Source organism: Natrix helvetica (assembly GCF_964273705.1).
Source record: "Natrix helvetica genome assembly, chromosome: W".
NCBI lineage: Eukaryota > Metazoa > Chordata > Lepidosauria > Squamata > Natricidae > Natrix > Natrix helvetica.
This window is the reverse complement of record NC_138555.1, coordinates 86,324,147-86,343,614: the sequence shown is the minus strand read 5'-3', so window position 1 is coordinate 86,343,614 and position 19,468 is coordinate 86,324,147. Positions and strand designations below refer to the sequence as shown.

The following is a 19,468-nucleotide window of genomic DNA, read 5'->3' as shown; positions in this document are numbered from 1 at the left end:
GGTGAGGGGGATCAGGCAAGAAGGTGGAAAGAACCCAAATGGCTCAGAGCCCGGGCACTTCATGTTCTGAGGAATAAGATTCTGACTGGAACCCCAGCAGGCTCTAGAATGCCTGAGCTCTCTGCCAAGGCAGGGAATCCAGTGGGTGGACGCAGCTTTTCATCTGAACTCAGCAAGGGGTTTGGGAAGAGCCAAGGTTCTTTCTGATCACCTTTTTAGTATTGCTTTGACAAATGCAAATATTTCCAGTCCCTTCAATACATTTGGGAAACTTAACCTTCCTAATCCCTTAATTCCCTCCAGCCCCCCCCTCCCTCTCCTCCCAAAATGACCTAAGAATTTACAGGAATTCAGCTAAGCCCTCCCCATGACTGCAAGCAGCACAGGTTGCAAGGAAGGAAAAAACCCCCAAAGGAAATTCCTTTTTATCGGTCGCAACAACCCCAAATGCAGGCTGGAAAGAGCTTGGCCAGGAGTTCTTAATGGGAAAACTCACAATGATTTCAAGGAGAGGGAGGCTGGCTGGCTGGCTCCTGGTTCCTGCCCCTCCGTGTCTCTTATGCAGCAATTGGTAAGGGACTCTCAGCACAGGAAGAGCCAGAGCCACCCTAGGTGGGATCCCTGCCCCTCGGGCTAATCTTTGACCCGAAGACTAGATCGGTCGATCTAGTCTCGTGTCCAGCTCACAGAGCATATGCCCCAGATGGGTGCTGATGTCACAGTGCCCCAGTTACCAGGGGAAACCCAGTCTCTGTGAAGCCATCAAGACGGCCATTATCACATAGGGCTATGTCCCCCAGGGTGACAGGCTTGGTGGGCAGAGGCCTTCAAAAGCCTTGGCCATGCTGGGCTCAGCAGCAAGGGTGGGTCTGAGAGCTCACACCCACCGCAGAGACTCCGGCTGGGTGGGCAGACATGAGCGACAGGCGCATCGCCCGAAAATTCAGGAGGAGAAAGCCCCAGCGCTTCTCCCTCATCTCTAGCACCGAAGAGCCGCTTGGAGTGAGCATTTGGACCGCAGGGCCTGGAGGACAGGAAAACTATGAGGAAGTGCTGGAAGGGGGGGGGGAAGGGGGGGGCGGCAGGAAGATGCTGGAGGAGGGAGGGGCTTTCTCTGCGAGGTTGGCGTGCAAAATTTCCACTCCTGCCCTTCCTCGTTTGCACATGCAAATTAACTCACAAGCCTTACGCACCTTCTTTTAAAGCTGGAGAATTCCATAGTGATGAATGCAAACGCTGTTATCCTTTAGTCAGAGCTGTGACTCCCAATCTTTTGCAAAAAAAAAAAAAAAAAACCTTGAAACGCAGACTCGTGTGGAGTTTGGCAAATTCGACTGACCTTATTCCAAAATGTTTTTAGATCCAAGTAACAGTAGAACAGAGCAACTGCAAAAAACAATAACAAAGAAAAGAAAAGGTAAACTTGTCCTAAGCCTGCAGAGAAAGTCAGTATGAATCAGCTGTAATGAGGTTGAGTCACTTTTCAGACATGTAAGGACTGTTTCCTCCGAAACTAGGAGCTCCCTCTTCACCTGGCCAGTCCTGCCACCTGGCGCCCATTTTAGGAAACGCACCCGGGACATCCCCTCCTCCCCTTCCTCCTCCGGCCCAGGAGCCAGGGTCCCCTCCGCTCAATTGGTCCCGTGGGCTTCCGTAAAGAAACCCTGGGGACCTGAGGTTTCTGCGAGGTGAAAGATTGGGCTCGCCTCATCTTGGGGTTTTAGAAGTAGCAGGAGTCAGGCAGGCAGATGCTTCTTGTTTCCTCTTTGATGGTACGTCAGGCATCAGTCCACCAGGTAGTGCGCAGCCCTCCAGGGAAGGTCTTTGCCCACTATACTTTGCAGCTATAGGGCCCTCCGGAGCCCCTGAGAGAGGAGGAAGCCCGGGGAGATCCAGGATAAGGGGGCTCTTGGCTCCTCTCTTCTGCCTACAGCAGCCCAAGAAGAAGCGGCGCAGCTCATCCACGGAGGCCACCGAGGACAAAAAGGCCAGGGGAGAATCCGCCTCCATCCAGCTCTTCCCTCCTGAACTGGTGGGTGAGCCTTGGGGGCAGGAGAAGGGGGTACGGAGGGGCCACAGGCTGGGCCTGAGGAAGGCCAGGGAGGCCTCCTGACTGGCTCCCTCTCCTCTTCCAGCTGTACTACATCATCTCCTTCCTGCCTGTGAGGGACCTGGTGGCTCTCGGCCAGACCTGCCGGTATTTCTATGAAGTTTGTGACAGCGAGGGGGTCTGGCAGCGCATCTGCCGCCGTCTTTCCCCTCGGCTGCGGGATGAGAACTCGGGTGGCAGCCGGCCGTGGAAGAGATCGGCCATCCTCAACTGTCAGTATAGCCTGGTGTGAAGCGGAGGGGACGGGACGGGGGGCAGGAGGAGGAAGAGACGAGGGGAGTGGAGCAAGGCTGCCTCACCCCCAGGCCCCACCCGGAAGCTCTTGCCAGTCGGCTCCTCTAGACAGACCCAATTTCCCCGCCCTCGGGCCTCTCTGTCCCACAGACACCAAGGGCTTGTACTTCCAGATGTTCAGCGGCCGGCGGCATTTCGTCAGCAAGACCGTGGCCCCCCTTCTCTCGCACGGCTACCGGAAGTTCTTGCCCACCAAGGACCACGTCTTCATCTTGGACTACAACGGCACGCTCTTCTTCCTCAAGAATGCCCTGGTCTCCTCCACCATGGGCCACATCCAGTGGCGCCGGGCCTGCCGCTACATGGTGCTGTGCCGCAGCGCTAAGGACGTACGTGCCTCCAAGGCGGGAGAGGAGAGGGGAGCCGAGTCCTCCAGGCGGGTGTCTTGGCACACCGGGTGCAGGGGAAACGCAGCGCTGGCGGGAGGGGAACCAAGCTGCCCTTTGGAAACTGGCGGGCGCCCAGCCCCTCCTGCCTCCCTGAACCGAGAGCCACGAAATCATGGGCAGAAAAGAGGAAAGTGTCAGCTTAGAGAGGGCCCCCCCCTTTCCCTCGGCCCCTCCCCTTTCTGCCCTCCAGCGGGCGAGGGGGGCTCCTCCTGGGGCTTTCCAGAGCTGCTGGTGGCTGATGCAGACAGGCCAGGGACCCCCATCCTCTTGCCAAGGGGGCTTTCAGTCTCACTTCCCCTCGGGTCCTTTTCACCACTTAAGGTCTCCCCGTAAAGCCTCTGCCTTCCCTGCCAGGGTTTCTGAACCAGCCTGGCGTTGCACCTTCTTTGCCCAGACTCGCCTCGGCGTCTGGTGCCCTTAAGACAGGAAAGGAGCTTCCCTTTGTGAGAAACTCTGCCACAGATTTCCCCTGTGCCCCCTTAGAAGAGCACCCACGCGGGCCTTGCCAGGCTGCTCTTGGCTGGATCCCCTGGAGACCAGACTCCAGGATGCGTTCGGAATAACCATGCAGGGACGGTGGCAGCTGTTCCCCCCCCTTTCCCCCCCCCACACCTGTCCTCTTCCAGCCATAGTCCATGCCACCCAAGGGGTGATTGAGAGCGAAAGGACCCAGATGGTTTCTGGCTGGGATGGGGGAGGGAAGCCGGTGCCCCCAGTCCCTCCCCTCCGCTGGCCCTTTGGGAACTCCGCTGCTTCTTAGCCAGGTTCCCTGGGGAGGGGGAGGGGGGCCCAGTGGAAGTGAGGCTGGAGGAGCCCTTCCCTCTGAGGAGTGACAAAGAGCCCCCCCCCCCCCCCGAGGACTTGAGTGGGGGCTCCCGGAGGTCTCTGGGGCCCTTCCCTGCAGCCGTTAACTGCAGACGCCTTGATCCCCACCGGAATGCCTTGCCAAGAGGAGCCAGCAGCCCTGGGGGAGGGATGGGATTCGCCCAGAGGTCGTAGGGAGCCGCTGTGCCATTTCCGCCCCGGAGGATTTGCAGCCTCCTGATGCCGGCTACCCCCTCCTGCCCCTGCCTTCCTTGCAGTTTGCCACAGACCCCCGGAACGACACCGTCTACCGCAAGTACCTGTACGTGCTGGCCACCCGGGAGCAGGTGCCCAGCCAGGCCTTGGGGCGCAGCGAGGGCTCCGGCCCGGCCCCCAGCACCCGCCTCTGTGACTGCGTGGAGGTCTACCTGCAATCCAGCGGGCAGCGAGTCTTCAAGATGACCTTCCATTTCTCCATGAAGTTCAGGCAGATTGTGCTGGTGGGGCAAGAGACCGAGAGGTCCCTCCTGCTCCTGACAGGTGAGGGGGCCGGGAGAGCGGGCAAGCGGGGGTTCAGCCACGGGAGAGCCTGCTGCTTTTGTGCAGAGTCCGGCTCCTTCAGCATCGACCCCTTTGGCCCCGTTTCCCCCGGGGCGGCTGGCCTTCGTGCCCGAGGCAGGGCTCCCCCCCCCCCCCTTTGGCTTGTCTGGATGCAAGAAAACCTTCTGCCCTGCCATCACCTGCCAGGGTGGAATTCTTCTCTTCACAGAGGAAGGCAAAATCTACAGCCTGGTGGTGAACGAGACGCAGCTGGACCAGCCCCGCTCCTACACGGTGCAGCTGGCCCTCCGCAAAGTCTCCAAGTGCCTCCCGCACATCTCCGTCCGGCACATGCGCTCCAACCAGAGCAGCGCCGTCTACCTCACAGGTGAGGAGGCCACGGGGGCCACTGCCTCGCTGGCACTTTTTCAACCCGTCGGGAGGGCCTGGCCGGAAGAGGGAAGAGGGGTAGGCAGGTAGGTAGGTAAGGCATCCGGCCGCCTTTTCCTGATTGTCGGGGGGGGGGGCTGCCTGGGGTGGTTCCAGGAGACGGGAGGCCACATTGGGGCAGCCCTGAGAGGCATCCAACCGGAGGTTGAAGAAGCGGCTGGTGTGGACCGGGCAAGGCAGCCCCCTTTGAGAGGAAGGGGGTTGGGGGGTTGGGCAGGGGTGTCGGCATGAGCCCATAGGGCTGGAATCCAAGGGGCAGAGAGGGGGACGGGGGAGAGCCCCTTCCAGAGGGAGGGGAAAGAGCAGCCCTTCTGGCCCCACCGGAGCTGGAGCTGGCTTGAAGCCAACCGTGGTCTCCCATGCCAGGCGAGGGCACCGTCTACTTCGAGGTCCACTCCCCTGGCGTTTACCGTGACCTCTTTGGCACCCTGCATGCCTTCGACCCTCTGGACCAGCAGATGCCCCTGGCCCTTTCTCTGCCCGCTAAGGTAACACACGCGCACGCACGCACGCACCCTACCTGGGGGCCCCCATCGCCCCCTCCCTTCTGGGTCCTTCCACCCGGCTTCCTTAGGCAAAGAGGGAGCCTGGAGTGTGAAGGCTTCCCCTCGGCTCCCCACCATCCCTACTTGCAGCTCCTGGGAGGGCACTCTGCACATGCTCAGACACCCTTCCGCCCTTCCGCCCCCCTCTCCACAGGTGCTCAGCTGTGCCCTGGGTTACAACCACCTGGGCCTGGTGGATGAATTTGGACGGATTTTCATGCAGGGAAACAACCGCTATGGGCAGCTGGGCACGGGGGACAAGATAGACCGCGGGGAGCCTGCCCAGGTACACCTCCAGCCCCTCCCCATCTCCCCGCTTTCAGTCTGCAAGCCCAGCCTCATGGCAGCCGCCTTGCGGCTCTTGCGGGTTTGGGGTCTCCCTCCGTTTGCCTGGCCAACGCCCCCCCCTCCCCTCCCCTCCCCTCCCCCGCAGCAGACCGGAAGTGGCTGTGTGGCGTCAGAGCTTTCCGGAAGAACAGCCTTTCAGAGGGCCTGTCGCTGCCCCCACGCAGGTGCACTACCTGAAGTGGCCCCTGGACCTGTGGTGCGGGCTCAACCACACCCTGGTGCTGAGCCAAAGCGGGGACTTCAGCAAGGACCTGATGGGCTGCGGCTGTGGGGCAGGGGGCCGCCTGCCAGGCTGGCCGAAGGGCAGCGCCTCCTTTGTCCGGCTGCAGATCAAGGTGAGAGGGGGGGCCCGGAGGCACCTTTGCTTTCGGGGGGCCGCCTGCCCCCTCCTCCTCCCTCCTTCCTAACCCCCCAGTGCCCCCGCAGGTGCCGCCCTGTGCCCGCCGCATCTGCTCCACCCGGGAGTGCCTCTACATGCTCTCCAGCCATGACATCGAGGAGGCGCCCGCCTACCGGGAGCTGCCGGCCAGCAAGGCCGCGGTGCCCCTGGGCGACTCGGAGGCTCTGGCCGCCCGCACCTGCGAAGAGTACCTGAGCCAGCTGCACAAGTGCCCCACGCTGGAGGGGCGCATGGCCAAGATGAAGGAGGCGGTGGGCAGCATGCCCCTCCTGACCTTCCAGAAGGACTTCTTCTGGGAGGCTCTGGACATGATCCAGAGGGCGGCCGAACTGCGGGAAGCCCCCCCGTCCAGCTAGCTCATGGGCCCCCTCTGGCCCCTCCCCTCCCTCCCCCCCCTCGATATCCTCCCCTTATACGCATCATGGATCATGATTGACAGATAGAGAAGACTTCACACTGAACAATTGGGAATAAATAAAGCACAAGCACAAACCAAGGCAGCCTCAGCTCTGCCCGGCAGTGGGGGGGGGGGATGGGGGAAGGCGGGATTGGTTGAACATCTTTGGGGACCAAATCTAAAGGAAAAACACCGATGGAACGAGGAATGCTGCCCCCTTTCAAAAGAGCTGGAACCCCTTGAGGGCACCACTTCACGCCATTCGCCACTCGTCCAGTTGGGCAGCTCGGAGCGCATGCGCAACCCCCTCCCCCACGGTCCCTGGGGCCGGTCTGTGGCAGGCAGTGCCCAGGGGAAGGCAGAGCTCGCTCTCTCCCTGGAAGAAGCCGGGCACAGCTGGCCAGGCCCCCTCCTCTAAAGGCCCCTCGGGGGTCTTCGGGCAATGTTTCCCTGGTGGCAAAACGGGGGACAGCAGAGCCAGGCAGAGGCCCCAGGGTGGCAATTGGGTGGGTGATGCCCTCGGGAGCCATGGGGGTCCGGAGAAGCCCCAGGGCCTGGGATGGAGCCCAGATTCCCCTGGAGATGCCCCATTGCAGCTCTTGAAGCACCTCCCATTTCCTCTGGGGGGAGGTGGGAGTCCTTGGCCTGAGAGTGGACACCCAGCCCCACGGCTGCAGCTGCCTCCCCACAGGTTCTCACCCCCCCCCAGCAACACACACACACACACACACACACACAGGCAGGGGGCAGCCAGGGGCAGCGTGTGCAGAGGGAGCCAATTTTGGAGCTAAATGAGCTGCTTCAGCCCCAAATGTTCAACACCCCCCACCCCACCCCCGAGCAGAGTGGGGCAGCTCAAGGCCTCCCTGGCCAACCTGGGCCTCAGCTCCCAACCCACACGGGGGTCTCCCACCAGAATCTCAGCCTGATTCTCTGCCACCTCCCACCAGCAGTTGTGCAGCCCCCCACAACCTCTGTAGCTTTGGGGGCTGAAGGAGGGGAAGGGCCTCCTTCCCGTAGGGGTCCCTTCAGGAGGAGCCACGGGCGAAGGAAGAGGCAGCCGAGGTTTCCACTGCAGAGATTTTACTCCCCCTCTGAAAAAACCTAAGCCACGTCCCCATCCCCCCCCTGAACAAAGGAGAGCCACTCCATTTCCACTGGCGTATTTCAGGAGACACCCCCCCCCCAGCTGAGAAGGGAAAGGGGGGAGCCCCCCCCCCCCACTGTTCCTCCTCCTGCAGTCCTGGGTCAGCCCTGCTTGCTTGACTCTGCCCCTCTTGGCAGGGGCAGGCTCTCTGCCAAAGCTGTGTCCTGGGTTCGAGTCACCCCTCTTCATTCCGTGGGCTTGAGTTCCAAAGGAAGCTCCTCTCAGTGCAGGCTCCCCATGGCGGGAGGCCCCGTTGGCAGCGGCCTCCTCAGTCCCCCTTCCGGCCTTCGCTCTGGCCTTGGTCGCGGCCCCCATGTGCCCGGACCCCGAACCAGGCGACGATCGTGCTGAGCAGGGCCAGCGCCAGCAGCATCACCCCAAAGGTGGAGAGGAAGGTGGGGGCCCTGGAGGGGAGGAGGGGGGGCCCTTCGGCCAGCAGCTCCATCTCCCCCCGGATCATGTGCAGCTCCTCCAGGATGCTCATGAAGGAGCAGCAGTGGAACCACTGGTGGCTGTGGCCCCAGATGTCGAACCTCCCGGGGCTGAAGCGCTCGGGGGCCTTGCTGACGTTGAAGAGCCCGGAGGCCAGCAGCCACAGGCAGTGGCGCAGGAAGAGCCGCACGGTCCCTGGGCTGCCCCCTGGCCCCCACAGCTTCTGGAAGACCGGCAGGGAGACCACCAGGAAGGGCAGCAGGAAGATCAGCGTGCGGAGCAGGTAGCGGTGGCGGGGGCACTGGCGGCGGGTGCTGCAGCAGCCCAGGGTGCAGACGAGGGCCACCAGGCAAGACGTGGGCACGTACAAGGCCTCAAACCAGGCGCAGAGCCGGTCGGCACCCTCCGGGCAGCCTGAGGAAGGACCGCGGGACGCGTGCGGCCACACGTAGTAGAAGTAGGCCAAGGAGGCACCCACCGTGTAGGCGCTGATGGTGCCGTAGTCGATGTAGAAGCAGATCTCCCGCACGGGCAGTGACAGGGCGTTGAAGAGATGTGCCAGGCTGCTGCCCGCCAGGAGCCCGCAGACGCCCAGGCAGTAGCTCCAGAGCGGGTAGTAGAAGGGCTCCAGGGGCCCGGCGGGGAGGGGGCGCCCGGGACCCCCGAAGGCCTCCAGGGCGTGGAAGGCGAAGACGAAGAGGGCCACGAAGTGGGTCCAGAAGTTGCCCGTCTCGTTGGTGGGCCGGAAGGCGGAGAGCAGGCACTGGGCGGCCGAGGAGCCCGGGCAGCGATAGCCGCTCAGGATGAAGCGCTCGGCCACGCCGGGAGGAACCTCGCTGGAGCGCAGGAGCGGCGCGGACGCCCGCAGGGGCCCCCGGACGCCCATCCAGGCCCCGCCGCGCCGCCAGGAGGGTCCGCTCGGCTCCTCCGCCTCTGCCGCGGGGGCTCCGAGGGGCCGGGAAGGAGCTCGCCGCGGGACGGGCGCGGAGGGCGCTGAAAGCGGGGAAGAGCTCGGCCGCTTCCCTGCAGGAGCCGCGTCCGCTCCGCCCAGCCCTGGCGACCGCCGGCAGCCCCTGGTGGCCTCGGGCGGTGCGGCGGCAGGTGCGGCCGCTGGAGCTCTACGCGCGGAGCCCAGCGGGGCGAGCAGGTGCCGCTTCCCCGGGGGAGAGGTTGGTTGCGGAGGATGCGAGGCTGGGCGGGCTCCCTCGGCCGCTCCGCCCTCCCTCCCTCCCGGCCGTTGGGCGGTTGTGGGCATTGGGGGTGGGGAGCCTCCTTCCAGGCTCCGCAAGCGCCCATCGGCCTTCATCCCCAGGCAGCCCCCGTGGGGAAAGTCCGCTTCGGCCGCAGGGGAACGAAACGGCTCCTCGGGGCGCCTCTGGCTCCCGCTGGCTCCGAGCTTTCCCCACCCTGACCCTTTCCTTCCGCCTGCGGTGCCCCCGAGGCCGGAGCTCAGCCAGCTTTCCGGGCTTAAAAAAGGGGAGTGCAGAGAGGAAGACCCCAAAAGCAACCGACCGCGCAGGGGCAGCCCCGGGCTCAGTTCCCCTTTCCTGGGATGGAGCTGGGGCTCCCCCGGGGATCTGGAGGGAATCCCAGCCCAGAGGGAAAGGGGGGCTGGGGCCTTTCCCATGAGCAGAAGTGGGGGGGGGAGGCCCAAAGAGGAGGGAGCGGAGGGGCTCCAGGGGGCAAAGGGGGGGGGCGGTAGAAGGACCCCCTAGAAGGCTGCAGGTATTTTGGGTCCGTCCAGTGAAGTCAGCCAGAAGGGCATGCGACCCCCCCCCAATTAAGCCCTGTCATCTTACCAGACCCAGGAAGGGGGTCTTCCCAGTGGTGCCTTTTGCCCTCTAGAATGAGACACCCCCCAGGTCCATTTGCCCCCTCCCACCCTGTTGATTCTGCAGAGATTCCTGGGGGGTCTGCTTTTCTCCCCCAGATGTTGAGTAGAAGCCCCCACCCCACTTGTGTTTCTTTGTGCAACCGGCTGGTCTTCTGATTGTCTCCCTCTCCTTCCGTAGATGCCATTTAAAATTTCATTCTAGAGTCATTGCAGAGTCCAGCAGCCTCAAAACTGAACTATTACCATTCAATGCTGCTGACTGGAAGCCACGTTTTATCTGCTCCAAGGTGAGCGGCCGGGACCTTCCAGCGCCGCCATCTGTTTTTAGAAAGCACCCTCAGCCCTCCACTCCCCACCCCCACCCGAAGGACAGCTGGGCCACTGCCCTCCCTGGCTGCAGGCCTGGCCGGGTGACTTCAGGACAGCAGGGACGGTCCAGTCGCTCTGGCTCTCGCCAGCCCCCACATGCGCCACAAGGGGGCGCTCAGGCCCTGCTCTCCGAGCCTCGGATCCTTTGGGAAGCAGGCAGACTCCCTCCCTGCTTGCTGTCCTGGGCCCTGGCCTTTGGGGCAGAGACAGCAGGGGGGGGGTGTCATTGTCTTGCCTCTCAGCAGAACTCTGGAGGGAGCCCTTTCTCACCTGCCCCACTTTGCCAGCAGCAGAGGGCCGAGAGCAGCTGCCAGGGGGTCTGGACACAGCCAGGGGCAGAGGAAGCAGCCCAGGCCCCCTCCCCTCCCGGAGCCTCCGGCCCTCCTTCCGCAGCCCCGCCCTACTGAGCCCCACCCCTCCCAGGACCCGCAGCCAAGGAGGAAACATTTTGGGGAGCTGCTATTGGGGGTGCCAAAAGAACAGGGGGCAGCGGCCTCTGGGGCAACGCGGTGGGCTCCAGCCCCGAGCACTTGGGGGCCAAGGAAGCGCCAGGCTGCAGCTTCCAATCCAGGCCGCTGTCGGAGCAATGCGACTGAGGCTGCACTGCTGCCGTGGAAGAGATGGGCTGGCAGTGGGGCCGGATCCTTTCTGCAGCCGCACCGTCTGCCCCGAAGCTGCAAGCCAGATCGGAGCCCAGGCCGGCCCAGTTTGATGCCCATCCCTGGGCCAGGACCCCCGTGCTCAGAAATACGCCGGGGAACTCACGTAGCAAGGCCAGGGGGCGGGAAAGGGGGCAGGTGGGGTGGGGGGGCAGCCAGAGCCACCTTTTCCCCACCTGGCCTTTCCAAGCACAGAAGGCAGCCCACGTGCCCCTAAGCAATCGGGCATTTCCCTGGTGGGGGCTGCATCTACAATGCCAGGCAGCAGGAGGAGGGTAAGAGGGGGGCCCACAACATCATCTCACAACAAAGGCTACCAGGTACACCAAATACCTTTAAGACAGCGGTACGGGTGTGAACAACGTAAAATGGGCGCCATTCCCCACCCGGGAGTCCGTGAACGGCTTCCCTGCCCGTTTATTGGTTACATGGTGCTGTTTGTGGGGCTCCCCCAGAGGCCACGGGGGGGGGGTGTCCTCAGGTGCGGTTCCTCCTGGCCCTGCCGGTGCAAGGCCGCTTGCTGAGGTTGGTGAGAATCTGCTGCTGCTGTGGCCGAAGTGGCACAACGAAGTTGCTGGGGAGCAGCTGCCCACTTCCCTCGGCCTCCACCCTCCCCATGAAGACATAGCTGGCCCCTGCGGAGGAGGGAGGGAGAGAGAGAGAGAGAGAGAGAGATGAGCCGGAGGCAGGGGAGAATTTGAATTCAGCTCAGAGGCCTGACTGCCTTGTCAAATTCCCCTGCTAATCTGTGCAGCCGGTGCAGCCGGTGGGGATTTCGGCCGCTTCTGGTTAACGTCGTGTAGTTGTCCCGCGTGCGAAGAGGGCCCCTCACCTTTCTTGAGGACGGGGCACTGCCTGCAGGGCACGTCCAAGTGGAAGGTGGTGCCTTCGGCTGCTTCTGGGGAGAGGCTCAGGGCCCCCTTCTTGTAGGCGTGCAGGAGCGTCACGGTGGCTGTGACCCGGCTCCCCTCTCGTCGTTGGAGGGCTTGCACAGTGCCGCTGACCACTGCAAGCGGGAGATTGGGGAGCGGGTGAGAGGCAGGCAGCGAGGGTGGCGCCATGCAGAGATCTGGGTCTGGGAGGGGGGGTCCCCTCCCCCTCTGATTCTGAGACGACTTTGCTCCCACCCCGGGGGGCTCCTGTCTAATGGCTCCTATGGCTGGCAAGGTTGGGAGAAGGGAGACAGGTGGATTTCCCCGCAGCAGGAAGACCAACTTACCAAAATCGCTGGCGCAGAAGTTGACCTGCAGAGTCCCCGTCCGCTTGCAGCGTTGCGGGCAGCTGACCTCACCTGGAGGGAGACAGGAGGGAGGTGGAAAGAAAAGGCCAGTCGCCCCCTTTGGCCTCACTGCTTAGAAGCCTAGCACTCTGCACATGCTTCATGCCCCAGGCCGGCTCCTCCCACGTGCTCCTCCTGGGCTCAGGACACGGGCAGCAAAGCAAACCCCCACCCCACCCGCTCTCCACAGCTCTGTTTTTTTTTAATAAATTTTTATTTTATTTTTCCCCCTTTCCAATTCATTCACAAGTATACGTTCTTATAATAATTGCTACTTAATCTTTGTCTATTCATCATTAATCTCTATCATTATTTTCTTACAAATATATAGAATACATTTTGGGTCACTTTCTTGCCACCCTGTGCCTCCATCTTATTTTGCAACAACCTTTGCTCCTTCCCTCTTCTTGGCCTCCCTTCTCTGCCTTCTTCTTTCCTCTCCTCTCCTCCCTCCTTTCTTCTTCCCCACTCTTTCCCCCCTCCTCCTCTCTCCCCCTCCTCTCTTCCCCTCTTAATTCCCCTCCCTCCCTCCTCCCTCTGCTTTCTCTCTTCCTTCCTTTCCCTCCTCATCCCCCCCTCCCGTTGCTCTTACTTACTTACTGTCTCTGGTGGGCTCTCTAATGGGGGGGCCTTTCAGCAATCCCAACTTTATATTTTCATAGAAATAATTTCCTCTATTACATTTTAGTTCAGGTGATATTAATTCCACTTATGTCATTTTTCCACTTGTTTACTTGCATTTTAATACTTTCTTATCCCCCCCAATTTAATAATGTGTCATCTGTCTTATTTATTTTTCCACATTTTTTTATTTTTAAACATAAAAGACAACATTAAAAAAATTTCATCCATCACTATTTATTTCATGTTTTGTTCCTTTCTCTTTCTATTTGTATCTCTTTTCAAGCCAATTGTAAAATCGCCCCCCTGTCTTGTAGTGCACTGATTCCTCTTTATCCTTTATTTTTAATGTCAGTCTGTTCGTTTCTGCACAATCTAATATCGTCCTTATTATCTCCCCTCCGCTCTCCAGATCTCTTACCTGCGGTGGGCATTGCGGAGGCGCCTGCAGCCTCCGAGCGGCCTTGGGCAGTGGGTTTGGGGCGCGGAGCCGGCTTGGGTCGGCCTGCAGGCTTGCTGGGAGGTTTGGGCTTGGGGGGCCCAGGCTTCCAGCTGCTCTGTGTGGGCTTGGCGCCTGGGAATACCGGGATGACGGGCTGGGCCCTGGTGGCGCCCACCGGCTCATCCTGACTCTTCATCACGTACGAGGCAGAAAACCCGTCAGCCGTCACGCTCAGATCCGAGACAAACTGGACCAGGAGCTCGTTGCCATCCGAGCGGATGGAGCTGCAGGGTGAGGTGGGGAGGAAGGTGGGGAAGAAGCACCCAATGGCCCCGCCAGTCTGAACTGGGCTCTGTGGCTGGAGGCCATCTGGCGAGGGCAGCCCTGGGGGCCAAGCAGGAGCCGTTTATGGGAAGGCCCCCCAAGCTGGTGAAAAAGGAGGATTTCCAGCGCCAATGAGCAGGGCCACGGAGACCACCACCCCCCGTGTTTGCCAACACACATGTCAACCCACCTGGGTGACTTGTCTCCACAGAATTTGCCCACGCGGCGCGAGTCGTCACGCTCCCTGCCGTTGAAGACGGCTACGTAGTCATATCGGCAGTAGGTGTCGTACTCCACGTCAAACTTCCCAAAAGTCAGGATGATGACCTAGCCGGAGGGGAGCCGAGATGTCACCCTCCCGCTCCTCAGTTTTAGCCCCCAGCATTTGGGACGAGGGTTGCGATTCTCTGCCCCCAACAAAGGGGAGGGCCCGGGCGCCTCCTGCCACTTTACCTGGTCCTGTGGGGCAATGATGTGCCAGGAGCAGCTGATGCCAGGCGGGTAGTCGCTCTCGGGCCAGTTGGGGGTCTTGAGGGAGCCTTGGCTTTTCTCCAGCTTCCCCCCACAGAACTGGTTTTCTGTAAGAGATGAAAGGGCAGCCAGTTGGAAGCAGAGAAGAGACCCCCAGGCCTCTGCAGGGTCTTCTCCTCCAAGCGATGCTTTAGGGGAGCTGGAAGAGGCTGGCAGTCCTGCTTTTTATTACATTTATTTAGATTTATCAGTCTGCCCACTCGCAGCGACTCTGGGATTTCTCATGTTTAATGCAGCTGTCGGGACAAGACCCGGACTTCCGGCTTTGTAAAGGGCCCACAGGAACTCGCCCCTTTGGGTTCAAACCTCCCGTTTTTCTGGGGTCAAACTGAATATGTGGAAGTGAATTTAGCAGCATGGAAATGGCACAGAAAAGCAAGTGTCCAGGCCAGGCAGAGTCATGTTTTGGGGGATTCTGGAGAAGGGAAGCCTTCAGAAGTTGTGGGAGCTTCATCCCTGGAGGCTTTCAAGAAGAGACTGGACTGCCATCGGTCAGAAATGGTGTAGGTAGGGTCTCCTGCTTGGGCAGGGGGTTGGACTAGATGACCTCCAAGGTCCCTTCCAACTCTGTTAATCTGTTCAAGTGCCTGACCTAACTCAGACATTCCCACATTCTATAAACCTGTGCCAGGCACGTGTGTAACCATGGGCAAGGGCTCAGCATAAATACACACGCCAAGCCACACGCATCCAGGGCTCACACGGCCACAGGCGTCCAGGCATTCCATGTGCAATCTCTCCCCACTTAGAACAGGGACTGTCAGGAAACTTGGCAATTAGGCAGACCGGTGGACTTCTACTCCTCAGATTCTGAGAATGGAAGTCCTCTGCGGCTCTTAAAGTTGCCACTGTGGAAGAGTCGGGAATAGTTGCTCTTCTTCTAGAGCCCGGGAGACATGATTGATCCTGCAGGCATCCCTGCACGAGAGGTGCCAGTCCATGCCAGAAGGAGAGATCTGGGCACTCAACTCAACCCTCTGGGACAGCCTACTTTTGGGGGTGGGGGTGGGGGTGGGGGGAGGGACCTAGGCTGAGAGCCCAGGAAGCTGGAGGGGAAGAGCCGGGAAGAATGCTGGCTGAAGTCTCAGGAGGGCCTCTGGGGTGGCTGGGCTGCCAACTGGGAGGGGGGGGGGAGGGAGGGGAGGGGAGGGGGAGTTGGCGCTGCACAGAGAGAGGCCGGGGAGGGGAGCAGAAGAGCAAAACATTCATTTTGGAGACCGCAGAATTCTCCCTAATGATCAGTTAGGACGGAAGTGGAAGTGGGGAAGATGTTGAGCCTGGTCCAGCTGGACGTGGGAGGCAAAGAATGCTTGGAAGGAGGGGGAGGGGGAGGGGGACGGGGGGAGGGGCTTAGCTGGGCTGCTGCTTTTCTTCTTGCAAGCCCAGACGGACCTCCCATTCCTCAACCACTCTGGCAGCAGCTGAGCAGCAGCGTTCACTGCCCCCCCCCAACGCCCTCCCCCAAAGCCAAGCCGAGTGCCCGTCTCTCTTCAGAGGCTTTGGAAACTGAGGGGGAGGGGATTCCCAGACTCACTATTCCAACAGGGTCGGGCTCTTAGAAAGCCCAGGGGCCCCTGTGGTTGGCAGCCCATTCCCACCCTCCCAAAAAGGTTCTGAGAATGGCCGCGGCAGCAAGGGGGGGGGGCGAAGAAGGCAGGAGCCTCCTTGCTGAGGGATACCCCTCCCTTGGCATGCGGTGGGGAGGTGCCCAGATAGATGCCCCTGACTGGACTGAAAGGCCAGCTCCTCTTTTGCTCCACCCACCTCTGGCTCAAGACCGCTGATCCTCCCGTCCTTCCCAGCCTGTCCGGGAAACATCTGGGAAGCCAGCTGGGCCCCCCTGACTCAGCTGCAGGCATTCCTGTGGCCGGCTGCAGCCCTGGGCCCTGCAGGAGGCAGCCAGTTGCTCCCCCTCCCCTCGCCTCCCTTCGTGGCGCTCGTCCAGGGGACACAGCTTGGGGCTCCGGGCGGGAACTGTCGGGGAGCCCCCCCAGCAGGGAGTGCCCCCCCTTACCGTCCACGTGGGGGAGGCCGCCGCTGAACCAGACGAGGAAGCCCCTGCCGCCAGTCCTTTCGTCGGACACCATACGCAGCAGCATCTGGTGGCTGGTGGCCAGGATGGCCCCGGGGCGGAAGGTCCCGCAGTAGCGGCCCAGGCGCTGCGACTCCAGGGCCGCGTGCCCGTTGAAGACCTCCAGGTAGTCGTAGCGGCAGGTCGGCTCGGGCTCCAGGTCGAAGACGCGGAAGGAAAGCATCACCACCTGTCCCTCGGGCACCTGCAGGGAGAGGCCGTCAGCCTGGCTCCCCCTTCCCTCCGCAGGCGCTGGGAGGACGGGGGCTGCGAGGACGGGGGCTTACCGTGATGGTCCAGGTGCAGGTCTTGCTCGCCGGGTAGTGCTCGGGGAAGCCCTCGCTGGCCAGGTAGCCGTTGTTGGCGTTGTGGTCGCCGCCGCAGAGGAAGACGGGCCTGCCGGGGAGAGGGCAGAGATTGAGGGAACCCCGACGGCGGCTTCCCTCCCTGACCTCACCTGGCCTGGAGCGGATCCCCTTCCCCCACGCCCCGTTCAGCGGCGCCGGGAGTCCGCTTGGCTCGCCTCCTAAAGCCTTCGGAGCGGCGGCCCGTCCCTTCGACGGGGAGCTGGACGGAGGGCGCAGCGCACGGGTCTACCTGGTCTGGTTGGTGGCGGGGGCGTCGGAGGGGCTCTGGGCGCGGCTCAGCTGCGGCAGGCAGAGCAGCAGGAGGGCCGGTAGGGCGAGGGGCATCGCGGCGGCGTCGGGGCGCTCGGAGGAGCAGCTGCGGGGCCGGGGCGGGAGCGCTTCTGGCGGGCCGAGGGGAGGGACCGCGGGATGTGGCTGCGAGGGGGGCGGGCGGGGGCGGGTGGGGGCGGACGGAGCAGCAGCCCCGACCCCGAAAACACCAAGAGGCGGAGGACAGGGCTGGCGGCCCTGGCGAGCATGTGCAGAGTGCCCTGGGCGTTCCGAAAGCCGTCTAGCAGGCTGCTCAGCTGCCCCGGGGCAGCCCTCTCTTCGGGGCGCCCTCGCTTCTCGCGGCTATCGCCGTTAACGGGGGTCCTGCCAAAAACATGCCCCCCCTATGCCTGGCGCTGAGCCGGAGGGGGGACCCCATCTGAATATGACGTGGCGGGCAGCTCCTGCCAACCGGGAGGCGCGGGGGGGGGGGGCGAGGCGAGGGGCTTGCGGGGGGGGGGCGCCAATGGAAAGGCGCCGGGAGGAGGCGAGCCCGCTGGTCATATGCTCGGGGGGGGGGGGTCCAGCCGCCTCTGACACTGCCTCCCCCCCCCCTCCGTTCCCCAGGCTGGGCTGGCCTCTGAGCTTACGCGCGCTCGGACCGGTTGGCAAACAGACCTCTGCCCAACCCACGCAGCTCTCCCCACTGCACACAGAGGCCTCCAAGAATGCAGAAAACGAAAAAAGGGAAATTGATTTAAAAAAAAACCTTATGGAATAAAGATTTCCTTTGGGATGGCCAACGAGGGAGTGTGTGTCAAAGCCTTGGGGGAAATGCGTCCCAGAAGGCAGGTCCTACACGCGAGTTTTCTCCCCGGATCCTGCCAGGGCACCGAGTTTCATAGACCGGATGGGAAGCCTCCCCCACCCTGTCAAGTCTCTGGGCTGAGGGGGGGCGGGCGGGTGACAGAAGGCCGCTGCTGCAAAGGAGGCTCTAGAATAGGGGTGAGCTCTGGAGCTGCACGTGGCTCTTCCATCCCTCTGCTGCAGCTCCCTGTGGGTCAAAATGTGCCACAAGGGCCAGCGAATGACGGAGCTTTTCAACCCCCGGGAGGCCAACCATGGTTAAATCCAAGCAAAGTTTCACAAGAAAACGGAATGTGTAATTCAACCACGTACATAGTCAGGCACAGGAAGGCTTTTGGGGCACCCCGGGGTTTTCTTTTCTGCAGGAAGCCAAGCGGCTCTTTAAGTCTTTCAAGGCTGCCCATCCCTAATCTAGAAACAGGGAGACCTGTGGACTTCAACTCCCAGAATTCCCCAGCATGGCTGGTTCAGGAATTCTGGGAGCCAGAAGTCCACAGGTTTTACAGTTGCTAAGGTGGGGACATCCCTGATTCAGGGGGATAATCAGCCCCTGGGCATGCACCAGGAGGTATGGGGGGGGGCAATGAGGCTCCACCCACACCTGCAGATGCTGAGGTAGCCCCCCCCCCCCGTGGAGTGAAGCACGGAGAGCGGCTTCCAGGGCAGCCCCAGATTGTAGTCTAGAACCAGCCCATGGAAAGCCTCTCAGCCACACCTCACCCTTCCAGCAGGGGCCAAGGGGACCCCCAGATTATGCACCTGCTCTTTTTTTGGGGGGGGGCTATAATCCCACCCAGGCAGAGATCCCCAAAAAGGGAACCATCCCTGCTCAGGTACAGCCACAGCCGGTCCTTCCCCATTTGGGTCCTTACGCATGGATGACCCTGCCCTGATCCTGAGTGGCAGGGGACTCAGCCCCCCCGCCCCCCATTTCAAGATGTCCCACAAGAGTCAGGCCTTGAGGGACCCCAGACTCTCCCTGTGCAGGGAGAACCATCACATCGTCTTGCCATCCACCCACAAACCTGGAAACCAGTCAGGGTGACATGGTGGATGGTACCGAAAGCTGCCAAGATCCAGGCTCCGTTGGGGCCACCTGGGCATTCCAGCCCACTCTACAGGCCCAGGAAACGCCACCCGGGACCCTGTGAGCTGCAAAGGGACCCTCCTCTGGAAAAAGTGAACCGCGGCTTCTCTAAGGGTGGGTGGGTGGGGGGGAGCTGCCCCCTTTCTCTAAGCCGCATCATTTGACACTGGTGGGATTCAGAAATTTTTACTACCGCTTCTGTGGGCATGGCAGGGGAAGGAAGCTGCAAAATCCCCATTCCCTCCCGATCTGCTGGCACTTGGGAGGCAGAGAATAGATTGGGGGGGGGGAAGGGGGGCAGCCAGAGGTGGCATTTTCTGGTTCTCCAAACTACTCAAAATGTCCGCTACCGGTTCTCCAGAACTGGCCAGAACCGCTGAATCTCCCCCCTCTGATTTGCTCCCCACATGATCCACCCAGAGATCTTGCTGCCCCCCATGGCCCCACAGCCCAGAAGAGCCAGCAGGAGTCTCGCCCACCCTGGATGGGTCCTCACAGTCCCTGGGGCCGCTTGCAGATGCTCCTGCCCACCCCACCCATTCCTCTGTGGGGCTGCCATGAACAAGGCAGCTGAGGAGGGTCTGCGGAGGCCACAAGACTGGGAGGGAAACTGGGCAATTTGTCCCCCGCCCAACCAGGTTCAGGATTGGGGGGGGGGGCGGTGTTGCAGGATTTTCTCCTTGTAAAGCAAAGATAAAGGTTCCCCTCACACATGTATTCATCGTTCCCAACTCTAGGGGACGCTGCTCATCTGTGTTTCAAAGCTGAAGAGCCAGCACTGTCCGAAGACGTCTCCGTGGTCACGTGGCCGGCATGACTCAAGGCCGGAGGCGCATGGAACGCTCCTCCTCCTCGTAGGTCTGGCTGAATTCCTGCCCCATGGCCTTGCTCCTGTGCCGTAGGGCAGCTGG

General features: G+C 61.7%; 3 protein-coding genes across 3 annotated transcripts; 1 reads left to right on the top strand and 2 right to left on the bottom strand.

Annotated features, from left to right (window-relative positions):
- The first annotated feature begins 906 nt into the window (after positions 1–906).
- On the top strand, positions 907–6,264 carry LOC309400454 (F-box only protein 24-like). The gene is made up of 10 exons (XM_081968963.1): positions 907–1,002; positions 1,934–2,032; positions 2,136–2,322; positions 2,495–2,733; positions 3,876–4,137; positions 4,367–4,525; positions 4,954–5,075; positions 5,287–5,418; positions 5,645–5,815; positions 5,907–6,264. The coding sequence occupies exons 1-10, from the start codon at positions 916–918 to the stop codon at positions 6,234–6,236; spliced, it is 1,788 nt and encodes a 595-aa protein (XP_081825089.1). The 5' UTR covers positions 907–915; the 3' UTR covers positions 6,237–6,264.
- A 1,250-nt stretch (positions 6,265–7,514) lies between these two features.
- On the bottom strand, positions 7,515–9,024 carry LOC309400747 (membrane progestin receptor epsilon-like). The gene has a single exon (XM_081969384.1). The coding sequence runs from the start codon at positions 8,740–8,742 to the stop codon at positions 7,693–7,695; it is 1,050 nt and encodes a 349-aa protein (XP_081825510.1). The 5' UTR covers positions 8,743–9,024; the 3' UTR covers positions 7,515–7,692.
- A 2,015-nt stretch (positions 9,025–11,039) lies between these two features.
- LOC309400352 (procollagen C-endopeptidase enhancer 1-like) lies at positions 11,040–16,767 on the bottom strand. The gene is made up of 9 exons (XM_081968784.1): positions 16,584–16,767; positions 16,274–16,382; positions 15,930–16,191; positions 13,838–13,962; positions 13,575–13,711; positions 13,040–13,344; positions 11,938–12,009; positions 11,551–11,724; positions 11,040–11,353 (listed from the first exon to the last, which is right to left on the bottom strand). Exons 1-9 carry the CDS (start codon positions 16,676–16,678, stop codon positions 11,196–11,198), a joined length of 1,437 nt encoding a protein of 478 aa, XP_081824910.1. The 5' UTR covers positions 16,679–16,767; the 3' UTR covers positions 11,040–11,195.
- Between the last annotated feature and the right edge of the window lie 2,701 nt (positions 16,768–19,468).

Bases quoted from the DNA above. Each gene is read 5' to 3' on its own strand.
- LOC309400352 (XM_081968784.1), bottom strand. From the start codon at position 16,678: ATGCCCCTCGCCCTACCGGCCCTCCTGCTGCTCTGCCTGCCGCAGCTG. The intron at 16,383-16,583 runs GTAGACCCGTGC...TCTCCCCGGCAG, and splicing joins CCCGCCACCAACCAGACCAG to GCCCGTCTTCCTCTGCGGCG. The intron at 13,712-13,837 runs GTAAAGTGGCAG...CCCTCCGGCTAG, and splicing joins TCATTGCCCCACAGGACCAG to GTCATCATCCTGACTTTTGG.
- LOC309400454 (XM_081968963.1), top strand. From the start codon at position 916: ATGAGCGACAGGCGCATCGCCCGAAAATTCAGGAGGAGAAAGCCCCAG. The intron at 2,323-2,494 runs GTCAGTATAGCC...TCTGTCCCACAG, and splicing joins GAGATCGGCCATCCTCAACT to ACACCAAGGGCTTGTACTTC. The intron at 5,816-5,906 runs GTGAGAGGGGGG...GTGCCCCCGCAG, and splicing joins TTGTCCGGCTGCAGATCAAG to GTGCCGCCCTGTGCCCGCCG.
- LOC309400747 (XM_081969384.1), bottom strand. From the start codon at position 8,742: ATGGGCGTCCGGGGGCCCCTGCGGGCGTCCGCGCCGCTCCTGCGCTCC.